The sequence below is a fragment of the Hemiscyllium ocellatum genome, chromosome 5, assembly GCF_020745735.1.
Source record: "Hemiscyllium ocellatum isolate sHemOce1 chromosome 5, sHemOce1.pat.X.cur, whole genome shotgun sequence".
Classification (NCBI taxonomy): domain Eukaryota; kingdom Metazoa; phylum Chordata; class Chondrichthyes; order Orectolobiformes; family Hemiscylliidae; genus Hemiscyllium; species Hemiscyllium ocellatum.
In genome coordinates, this window is record NC_083405.1 from 53,570,110 (window position 1) to 53,582,819 (window position 12,710).

Sequence of the window (12,710 nt, forward strand, 5' to 3'; positions counted from 1 at the left end):
TATTGCATAGAGCCTTTTGTTGAATCCATCAGGAAGGATGCAAGCCTGAGAGGAGTGACTATTCCAGATCAAAGACTCCCTGTACATGGATGACATCACCATTGTCTGCTCAGATCTGCTGTCAGTGGCCTTGGGAGTCACGGTAAATCAAGGCAAGAGCAAGGCCATGTTCTTTGACAACTGAACCAACCAATCCTTTATCCCCTTCACTGCCAGGACAGATTACCTGAAACTGTCACACACCTCTTGCTGGGAAGTGCCTTTGCAAAGTAATACTGGAGAAAGAAGCTGTAGTTTTTAATCAAGGTTCATCCTGAGCAGCTCCATGACACAGAACTCTATGCTCTATGGTCTGTTCCATGGGATATACACTAAGACAAACATTGACTGCACCTGGAGGACCATCAATTTGGTGAAAGTTGCTCTTGGGTCCGCCCAAAACTTGTTGGTCTCGCAGAACAAGTTGGTCTCAATCGAGTGTTTGCAGGCTGGAACATTCCAAAGTCTAGACTATGTGCTGAAGGATGCACTAAAGCATGGGAAAACTGTCACCAAGGTGCAGTGGGGAAAGACCACTGTCTGCGGTATTCCTGCTAAAGTTAATGGAGGGTCCACTCAGTTATTGGACCTTCCTGGTGCCTCAATGCATATAAATATATCTTGAATATGTAAAAGATGCCTTTGGTTGGTTGGGATAGAGTCAAACTCAAATGTTTGTTTGTTTACTTGATGTGCTATTCTACCAAACCAAACTGCATTCGTGACAAGGTATATATACAAACAGGTTTTTTATGAAAACATATATTTTTGAAATTTTAAAAAACTTAGCTTAAGGTAATACTCTCTTTAAATTTTGTTTCCTCATTTTCCTATATAGATCACTCCATGTAACACAGACAGTTGAGCAGGATGGCCAGCTGTTTATCATTCTTGGAGAAGTCCTAAACTCAGCACCTGGTAATAAATCTAAGTGGAGACACTGAATATCTACAGTCTAGTACCATGCTGTGAAAACCAACATTAATCCAAGGAACACAACTCCATAATGGCATGCACTCGCTCCACCAAGAAAGATGGTTTTGATGATAGGATACCAGCTTCTGTGAAGTCATTTCACAGTCCATTGTGGGTCGACCCACAATGCCTTTAGGAAGAGCACTTGGTTTCCTTCCAACTTTCAAAACAGTTAATAATGATGTACATCTCTTCTGAATTTACACAATACAAACTTATAGAAAAAATAATTGTGGTTGATATCAATTTTTTGATGCTCAGAAGGTAAGACTTTGTTTTTGTGATGCAATAAAATGGTTACCAAATTGTGCACTTGGATATTCTGTAATGTGAAACCACCAGCCTAGTAACTCCCATTTAATTGAGTAGTGATTATATCTGAAATTTTGATCTTTCTCCAGCTCTTTCATAACCAGGGCAGCAGGCTTAAGTTGTTTACATGCACGAAATGCTCATTAAAGCACAAATTGATCAGCACATGAATTATACTCTACTTGCACATTTCATCAAAAATCTGATCTCCTACTCTAGAAATTAAATTATTAATATGCAATTCAAGATGCAGGTTGCTATTCTTGGAAGATAAATTTCAAAACCCATGTGCTTTATCATTCAACAAATTTCTATAACTTTTTTATACTGTTTTGCAAAAATGGTCCAAATGTAGATCAGTGAAATATATATTTATACTGCATTTCTTCTGAGGATAACCACCATTTCCTCTCTCTCTCTCCACAGGTCACGAGACTCCTTAGAAGACATGAGGCACAGAGAGCTCTCAGGCTGCTGTGGTTTTATCTGGGCAAATTACATGTTTTTCTTGTTGCAACCTTGAAAATAAGTACCTCATTTTCAACTGTAAAGGAAGCCAAGGGAGCTGAGCTACTTAACGTGAAAATAAAATATGGATAGTTAGACTTGAGACAATGCTGTAAAACTCAACAAGTTGGCTTGGAAAGCCAAAACTGCTTGCCTCTGAAGTTACCTTTGTCTTTAAAAAAAAAGTGAATAATATATTCTCATATCAATGTTAAAAAATAGAACCAATCAGCTGTGACAACTTGACATTCAGGAATACAAGTACAGAGATTACAAAAGAAAACGTGCAAATGCTACAAATCCAAAATAGAAAATGCTGCAAATTGTACAGCATCTGAAAAAAAACAACCGGTTAGAAATTTCAGATGGAATAATTCATCAGAATTGATGAAAGCTCACACGCAGAATATACCAAAGTCATCACCACCAACCTATTTACTGACCAGGTCTAATTGCTTCTATCTTACTTTTATGTTGGTATGAAAATTTCACTGTGATGGAAAACACCTAGTAATACATTGATACCACCTAATGATCATACCTGCTAGAGGAATGCCACTGATTCAGAAGATTCTACACTATTACAACTTGCAGGACAGCGTACCTGAGACTGATTGATAGCTGTATGATTACCATGAAGCGGAGACTGGCGGTCCTTCTCCTTGTTGTGCCGATTGCTTTGCTTACTGCGTTGGAGCTGCTGCCTTAACTTGGCAATCTGCTATAATTGAATACAAATAAAGCAAAGTAAGAATTTATAAGCAGATAAAATAACTTAAATGTTGGTAATAATTTAACTGGCAATAATTCCCATGACATATCCCATTCACTTCTGCAATAAAAACAATGCAACTTAGAGAGAAAAAGGTTGAGAGATGACTTAATTGAGACATGTAAGATAAATCAGAGAATTAGATGGGGTGGAAAATGAGAGTCTTTTTCCTCGGATGGTGATGGCTAGCATGAGGAGATATAGCTTTAACTTGAGGGTTGATAGATTAGGACAGATATCAGAGGTAGTTTCTTTACTCAGAGTAGTAGGGACAGGGAATGCACTGCCTGCAGCAGTAGGAGACTTGCCAACTTTAAGGGCATTTAAATGGTCATTGGATAAACATATAGATGAAAATGGAATAGTGTAGGTTAGATGGGCTTCAGATTGGTTCCACAGATCAGTGCAAAGGGCCTGAACTACGCTATAATACTCTATGTTTCTAAATGCCCAGGCCACTCTTCCAAATGGAAATAGCTGGATATTCCACAATTGTAATTTGTTTATATAAAAGGCATAAAAGTAGAATTATGGTCAAGCCAAAATAATTTAACTTTTTGATAGTTTCAATAAAGATGAATAGAAGGACAATAGAAAGAGGGAGGTGATGGCTTTGTGGGTACTTTTTATTGTTGGACTGTTAATGCAGAGACCCAGGTAATGTTCTAGGATTCTGGATTAGAATCCCACAATGGCAGCTAGTGGAATTTGAATGCAATAAAAAAAAAGTCTGGAATTAAGAGTCTAATGATAACCACTGTTGATTGTTAGCATACATGCTAGCTCTTTGCAAGAGTAATTCACCTAGCTACTGCTCTCTGGCCTTTCTTCATAACCCTTTAGAATTTCCTTTTCAGATAATGAAAAATGCAAGGTTAGGTTGACTCTATTAATGCACACATGCAGACATCAGACTCCTGATGCAAACTCAATAGATATCTCAACTGAAAAGTCAGCAAGAAAACTGAAGCAATTAAGTTTGATTCAACAGTAAGACTTTATTACCCCCAGTGCTCAATAGCATATAGTTAAAGCACAATTTTTCAAACCTTCTATCCTTTACATCAATAAACATCTTTACTTGGTTCAAGATCAGAAAGGCATGCAATATATTACTAGGTCTCAGAAATGTCACTCTCTAGATAGAAAATGCACTTCCAACCATCTATTCCCATTTCAGAAAAGCACTTTATTTCAGCTTGGTTTCCACCCTCATCAACTGAAATTTCCAACGTAAGATACAAAGAAATCCAAAGCCTACAGTTTTCCATTTGCTCTGACTAACAGTAAAATAAATACACATTAGTCCATCTATAAACATTTGACTGATTACAGAGAAACTAATTCTTAAAAATAACAATTTAGACTAATTTTCAATACACCAGATAAAATTGTGACATCTGTAAGTATTAAATCAGCCTTTAACAGTAATTAATGCAATAACAGACCCACACTGGGTATACAATAGAAATAGGATAGATGACATAGTACAAACAGCAATAGCTTAACATAATACAACTAATTTAATCAGCAGGATTCAAAACATAATGCTCAGTTCCCAAGAGCCACTCTGAGTGGTTCCAGTTTAATTGAAATCTAATACATTATTTTTGAGCAGATGCCATGTTAGAAGCGACCACTGAAGCACAAAGAAATTAAAAATACATTTATTGGGGGTGGAAGAATTGAGGCAGAACAGTTTGATAAATTCAGAGAGTTAACCTAAGCTTGCTGAATCTAGATTACTGCAGCATTAGTCAAGACATAGTAAATTTAAGCTGTTGACTTATGACAGTACAATTCCTCAAGTTTTTCTTTGCTTGTATTAATAATAAGCTAGCCAGATCAAATTCATGTGACAACAGTGTCTACAGCAGGTGTCTTATGCTGTACTTATGCTTATACACCATCAGGAAAAACGAAGGGCCACAATTACATGAATTCTGCTCCTGTCCTGCAAATTGTGACTTCAGTCTACTTCAGAGAAGGAGAACAGCAGTGTTCCTTGCATGTTCTAACTTGCAGGAAACATATTCGTATCTACAGTTTACTGACCACAGCAGAGGATCACAATACTGAGAGAAGGCTAACTCTATATCTCGAGCTATTCTGGCCAGGGAGATACTGAAAGAGGTTGTGTGACCTTCAACGGGGAAAGACAACTGAGATTGAGCACAGGAAAATGTCTGTTTCTTAGTTTTGAATGTAACTAATAACCAGTTATTTGGAGTCCAAAATAAGCAATAGGTAAATAACTGGATTGTGCATCAATTTCACTGTTCTGGGAGAAATTTTAAGTTAAGACATTATTTTAACAATTTCAACTAGCGAAGTTTATTAATAGCATTACTCTGCAGCTAAGAATAGTCAGTTGTTAAACATATCATACAATAACAACTATTTACATATAGCTTTTAATGTACAGGTCATTCTCTTGTAACATGCATTTTGTTAATGCGAATTCACTATAACAAAATTGAAGGATTGGAGACACTGTTTCTGAAGTGCGAACTTTTAAAGCGTGTACTGGTTATAAAGCGATTCTGGTCCCATTAGTTTAAATGGAGTTGTTATTATGTGATTTTCTTATAACACGAGATTGCATGAGAACAGAATTACCACATTATAGCAGAACTGACTGTAAAAAAAAATCTGAGATGTACTAGGCCACAGGCTGAGAAGAGAACAAGTTGTGTCAGTGGGCATGTGAGATTACAGTTATGGGCAGCAGCTGGTGACCATGGAGTTGAAAGCAGCTAAGTTTGCTAGATGTGTTGGAAACATTCCTGCTTCTCCTAGTCGAACAAACAAACTTATGGAATTGGCCTTTCTCACCTCATTTCATCTGCTATGTTTCCAAGGATGAGTTAAAATGAAGAAGTGTTTATATATGTTGAAGCTTCCTAACAGTGAATGGTTTCTCCATCCTCATCCCATTTTCAACAAAACAGGAAATAGACAGACTTGTTTACTGGATTGGGTTTGAATGCTTTACAAGTTTTAGATTCGCACCCAAGTCTAGCCCACCAATCCTTCAGAGTTAAAATTACACACCCAACCCCTCTAACAAAATTACTTGAATGTTTGGAATTACTATTTAATTGATCCACCCTGAATGGTTATGAAATACATACTTCAGAGACAAACCTTGCAGGGGAACTCTCCAAGGACTTTGACAGCATCATGTCTGCTCAATATTAATATTTGTAAAGAATGTAATCATTTTGAAATTTTACAGAATGCTTTACTGAATTCACTTTCAGGAAATGCAGATAACATGTACAAATATTCAAGGTGACCTTTATACCCAATAACATGCTTCTTTACCCACAATATGAGACAACACCACAAATCTGGATCAGGAAAACCTTCAAATTCTATAAGACCAATGTAGCAGACACACGCAACCATGTATACATAGTGAGGAGATGGCCAAGGTGCAATGTTTCTGAACAAGACAGACAGACTTCCAGATAACATTTTGGGAACCCTGGGTGTGATCCCACCATGGCAGATGGTGGAATTTGAAATCAATAAAATCTGGAATTCAAAGTCTAATGACGAATATAATGACGATTATTAGAAAAATCTGGTTCACTAATGGCCTTTAGGGAATGAAAAACTGCAATCCATATCTGGTCTGGCCTACATGTGACTCCAGACCAGAACATTGTGGTTGACCCTAAACAGAAATCAGGAGTGGTCTAGCAAACAGTCAGTTGTATCTAGTTGCTACAAAATCTCAAAAAAAAAACAAATGAAACCAGATGAATAATCTGGCATTGGCAAAGGTACCAGAAATGACAACAACAAACCCAGCCCTGTCAGTCCTGCAAAGGTCTCTTCATTAACATCTGGGGGCTTGTGCCAAAATGGGAAGATTTGTCTTGTAGACAAGTTAAGCAACAGCCTGACATAGTCATACTCACGGAATCATTCATCACAATTTCCTAGACAACCTCATCACCATCCCAGAGTATGTCTTGTCTCACAGTTAGCACATGTGGAGAACAGTGATATACATTTGGGAGGGAGTTGCCTTGGGAGTATTCAACATGACTCCAGAAACTATGAAGTCTCATGGTGTCAGGTCAAACATGGGCAGCTGAAACACTGGTATCTGCCCAGATATGTCCAATCTGGCCATTTACTGTCCTGTCAGTGCCTCCTCCCCTCGGCCCCTACACGACTCTTGATCGTCAGTAAAGTATTATGAAATATCAACAATAGTGTTATTAGTCAGCACTTGCTTGGCAATAACGTGCTCATTGATGTTCAGTTTGTATTTCACCAGGGCCACTCAGTTCCAGAGCTCATTATAGCGTTGGTTAGAACATAGACAAAAGTGATGATAGCCAGGGGTGAGGTGAGAGTGACTGCATCAAGGCCACAATTGTCTGAGAGTATATGCATGGCTATTTTCTGATTGAAACCAGCTAATCCACAGTTTGGGAAGGTTTGAAGAAAACACAATACAAAAGGTAACACAGAAAACAGATGAAAAGAAAAAGGACAATAAGATGACAGAAGTTAATTTTGTCCAGAATTTTTGGATCTTTGAGACATAGGGTTCCTGAAATATTTTGGGTTGAAAGGCAAGAAATGACTAAGAACATCCCGATCAATTACATTTCATTTGAAAATTGTGTTTTGTAGAAATGGAGACGACACTTCTATGTTCTTCTGTTAAAGATACAGTGATACAGTAGAAAGTGGAGTAGCTGTTTTTATGGTGCTAGATTTGAAATACAGCAGAGGACTAAAGTACCATAACAAAAATCATTTTAGTGTTCTAGACAATCACTCAAGAAAAGTTAAGTCCCTTATTTTGTTGTGATAACTCTTCCCAGTCACTTTTAAATTGAGGTTCCATCTCATTTTGTAAACTAATGCAGTTTTTTTTATCTTCATGCAAACTCACCTATGACAACGTTCATTAAGATCATGTTTTAAGTTATCGATTTTTTTTCTGCACACTGGATGCTCCAGCAATAGGTTTTCAACTTGCTTTAAAGCTTGCAGCAATCTGCATCAGCCATCTCCTTTACTCATGTACCGTTCATTCTGTTATACTGTACATTTTGTCAAAGCAAATTCACTGTAACGTGAACTTTTAAAACATGTGTTGGCTGTAATGGCTTTGAACACCATTTCTAAAGCACGATTTTTCTGTAACACGGAGTTGCATAAGAACACAACTATCATGTTATAGAAGAACTGGCTGCACCTGTATGCCTTTGTGTACGCAAACTGATTTTTGAAGACCAGTTTTCCCCTTGCTACCCTTCCATCAGTGGCTATTCAATTAGCCCAGTCATTAGAAATATTTTTCCAACCATATCATAAAACTCTGTACAGGTGTAGGCAACCCCTCGAGCCTGCTCTACAATTTCACACAATGATGGCTGACTCCATCTTGGCTTCAGATCCACTTTCCTGCCAGCTGTCCATAACCCTTAAACCCATTACTAATTAAAAATCCTAAGTTTAGTCAATGTCCCAGCATTCACACACTCTGGGGTAGTGAATTCCATGGATTCATGGCCTTCTGAGAAAAGTAATTACTTCTCTTTATCTAAATCTGTTACCCCTGAACTTAAAACTATAACTCTCATTCCAGACTGCCCCACAAGATGAAACATTGTCTCTACGTCGACTATGGCAATCCCCTTTAGTATTTTATATATGTCAATTAGATCTCTTATTTTTTTGATTTCCAGAGAATATAGGCCTAAACTGCTCAAATTCTCTTCATAAGACTATCCCTTCATCTCTGCAATTAATCTAGTGCGCCTCCTCTGAACTGCCTCCAATACAACTACATTCCTCAAGTAAGGGGACAAAATTATACATAATTCTCCAGGTATCTGCTTGATAATGTTCTTTCCCATTCCAAAATAGGCTCCTTCAACCACCTTAAATTTGAGATTGCATTTGCCTGCCAAACTGCTAAGCCCCCTTCCCTTCCCTTGAATTCCTGACCACTCTGTATGCTCTCTGCTCAGATTCCTCTAATCCATTTCAAAATGGGTTACAGGAAGTAAGGAACATTATACATACATTAATATGGTTGTAAGTTGTTTGGTGGGGCAGTGTTGTGCAACAAGTCATCAGGTATGGATCAAAAACAGACAATGTAGCAGAAACTCAGCAGGTCTGGCAGCATCTATGTCGAAGAAGTCATATTAGTCTCAAAATGTTAATTCAGCTTCTGTCTGTACAGATCAGAGTTTCTCTAGCATTTTCAGTTTGTGTTTTAGATTTCCAGCATTCTTTTACTTTTACATCAGTCATGAGTGTCTAGAATACAAAATGATCATTCTCCAAAGCAATGGGATTAGTTGAATAGCTCTTTCAAAGACCTAGCACAAATGTGCTAAGTCAAAAGACCTCCATCTAAGATGCAAGATTTCAAGAAGTTAAACAGCACCATTAAATCTGTTAATAGCATCCATAGACAAAAGTTAGAAAAATAAACATAACACCAGAATAAATTGTCACCATCTAGTAACCATCAGAAATTGTAGCCCTTAAAGTATATTGACAAACACATTCCAAACAAAGTATATGACTAATGACGATTCCTTTTCGCAGTGTAGTTGGAAAACAACTTATACAACATTTGAAAATCTGAACTGACACTTCATAATCATAATAGTTCCAGAAGGCATTTAATGAAGTGAGTGAAGATTAGCGCAGAAAATAGAAGCTCATACTGTACCAGGTAGCATATTAGCATGGATAGATTGTTAGTTAGCTAACAGAAAGCAGAGAGTAGGCATAAAGTCTGTTCCAGGTTAACAAAATATAGGAATGATGAATCTGAGGATGGATGCAGGTATCTCAACAGTTTATAAAATTGACTTGGATAAAGAACAGAAAGTACGGTTGCTAAATTGTTCGATACTACAAAGAAAAGTAGGAAACAAAGTTAAATGGATGGGCAAGAGCTAGCAAATAATGTATAATATGGAGAAATGTAAAATTGTCCATTTTGGAAAGAAGAATAAGAAAGCAAATTATCTAAAATGTAAGGCAGAGCTTTATTGTGTATGGGGATTTGGACTTTCCAGTTCATAAATCACACAACGTTAGTATGCAGATAGAGCAATTAGGAAACTGAATGTTATTATTCATCATGAGAGGAATTGAATACAGAAATAGGAAGCTTATGCTAAGTTTTGCACAGCAATGGGCACCTTATATCAGGAAGGATATAAATGCACTGGAAATAGTTCAGAGAGGGTTTACCAGACTAACAACTAGGAATGGGAAGGCTGTCTCTCAGAGGAAAGGTTAGAGAGGCTTGGCTTGTATCCACAGGAGTTTAGAAGAATAAGAAGCCATTTGATTGAAATACATAAAAGTCCTGAGGGGTCCTGGATTGTATGAAGAGAAGATCTAGAAGAGAATACTCTAACGAGAATCTAAAATTAGGTGTCACTGTTGAAAAAAGAACAGGGGACACCCAGGTAAAACAGAGAGGAGATAATTTATTTCTTGCTGCAAGGATCATGAGTCTTTGGAATTCTTCCTAAAAAGGTGTGCAAGCAATACCTTGACTTTGATTAAGGCAGAGGTAGATAGATTTTTTTTTATTTTCAGGGGTAGGAAGGAATGGGGATTTGAAAATACAACCAGATCATCTATGATCTTATTAAATGGTGGAAACAGTTTAAGGAGTTGAATGGCATATTCCTATTCCTTGTTTGTATGTTTGGACTATTAGATTTAAGCAAAGATTTAACTAAATCTTTTCAGGTGCCAGTTAAATATAAAAAAAAGATATCTTGAATGCATTGCCATGCCTGTTTTAAACAAACATCCCAAGATATCTAAATCAAAGTCCTTTATCCTTCCTAGTGACAGACTCGTGTATAAGTTCATCCGCTTAATAAAGTAACTGAGAACATTAATGAAGTGTATACTCATTCTTGCTAAATAGCTAGATGAGAAAATCAAATTCAATTCAGTCTTAATTCATCTTTATCAATCTTGCCAGATCATCTGATAAACCATTAATCTGTAGAATGTTGATTTTACCATATATCTGAAGTGAAATTTAAATATAACCAAGTCCAACAAACTATATTTTTTAAAATGTATTTCAACTTGCCTTACATAGATAGTAAGAAATATACAATTAAAAATCTATCATATTAATGTTTTAGTCCAATATTATAGCAGGTAATACAAAACAACGGTGATCTAAGATGCACTCTGCATTGCAGCTTGCATTGTCAATCCAATCTATTGGTTTACCATCAATGCCACAGTTGCAATGCAATTGCAACCTGCTTCCAGCATTCGAACCCAGCTAAAAACAAGTCCTGCGAGAAAAGCCATTTTACCACAATGGCAAAATTGGCAATTCAATAAAACCGACAGATTATTTCTCAGCATTAGTAGTCAGCATGTGCCAATAACCTGCAGCACAGCATGGCCAGGGAACAGTGACTGCTGAAGAAAACAAAAAAAAAGCTGCACCACCAAACCTCAATTCAGAATTTGAAACTGTGGACTGAATTTTCTCATTTTTTGGTGAAGTGTTACTTTTGGGTGAGATTCCTATCAGGCAGCCTGCCATGGCCCACATCAACTCTTCTCATGGTAATCTTTTGTTTATCAGCTCATTAAACATGTAATCAGGTTCTCCAGTACCCACCTCACTGAATCATGCTTCTGGAGAAGTGTTTACTGCTGCCAACACTCTGTAATGTACATTGCTGATGTCACATTTTAAAACCCAGCTACTTCAAACACTGCCAGCCAGGAACTACCCTTCACAATGTGATCCTGATAAGTTATCCCAAAGGAAATGGTGCAGACAGGCAAATTTGTTCCTCTGTTTGCCAACACGGTTGAGTTGGCAGAGAGGACAGCAGTGCTTTTACCTTCTGACTGGCAAAGGAAATCATACCTATTAGACTCCGCCAGCCTGAACAGAAATAGAGCCCAGGTGCTGGGTGAAACACAGTGCACAGCAACACAGGGAGAAAGTTAATAATCTTTTGTGTTGTGCAAGAGTAAGTGCCATCACCTCTTCCCTGTTACTGCAAATTCACAGGGCCACGATACACTCTAACTCTTGTCACTGTACACTCATCCCACCAAGACTATCCAAGCATCATGTCTACTCAACAACTCTCATTGACCTCATTCATCCAAAGTAAGCCTTCCTGCTCTCTGTAGTTCATACTCACACACTGCAGGAAACAACAGGCCACTTCTTGGGCTGGAATCAGATCATTTCTTGACTGCCTGTGACAGTGGTTTGCTTGAATCAATTAGATACTGTGTGACTAACACAAATGGCTATATGGTTAAAGCACATGCAGCTTGTTTGCTGCATAAGCCATTTACACATTCTGTAGGTGTGAAATTGACTACAGCACAGCAATATGCCCAACCTCTTGACTGTTCATTGCTTCAAACCATGAAATGTTGCATGCCTCTCCCTCTGTGCAAAAAAGCTATGCTGGACACTGATGTTGTCAATCTCCAAATAAAAAGTATGTCAGCAAATAAGGTAACAGCTATAAGATGCATCCTGTGTTGATTACAGAGATACATGTGGCTGCCTCTATGTGCCAAGCAACCTGACATTCATATGCATCCATGTGCTCCATGTGAACTCCTGAAGGACTAAACTAATTTGAGAGTTGATACGAAATCAACAACAACGATACTGTGGGGCTGGAGGTTTGGCATCACCCATTTGTGTGGATAAAGAGTTGAAGGGAATGGTGGCCCTGGAACATGTAAGGACATTGTTGTGAAGGAAGAATTGGATGAAGGTCCAGACAAGCCAGATAATCTGCCCTTCATGTCATGAATTGGCATCATCCATTTTGTCAGGGAAGATTCCCCAGCTTGTTACAGTTCCAGATGGCTGAGGGGTCAATCCTCTCAGTATCTCTTCTTGTTCCATCTCTCCCTGTTGGCATTTCCCTGATGCTTTATGGGTGTGATGTCCCATAGGCTTTGTAAGAGACGTTGCCAGGCTCTGATTTGACATCCAGAAAACCTTTCAGTACCAAAGCTCTTTCTAAAAAAAAGGCTGAAATTGAATGTAATAAGAAGGTGCAAATACATGAAAATAAGG

The 12,710-nt window shown here is 37.8% G+C and overlaps 1 protein-coding gene across 2 annotated transcripts in view; it reads right to left on the bottom strand.

Moving 5' to 3' along the window:
• LOC132816031 (glucocorticoid-induced transcript 1 protein-like) overlaps positions 1-12,710 on the bottom strand; it is a 229,094-nt gene that overhangs the window by 81,467 nt on the left and 134,917 nt on the right. For both annotated transcript variants that reach the window (XM_060825444.1, XM_060825443.1), the window contains exon 4: positions 2,438-2,554. In XM_060825444.1, the coding sequence (XP_060681427.1) occupies positions 2,438-2,554 (117 nt within the window). The remainder of the gene's footprint in view (positions 1-2,437; positions 2,555-12,710) is intronic.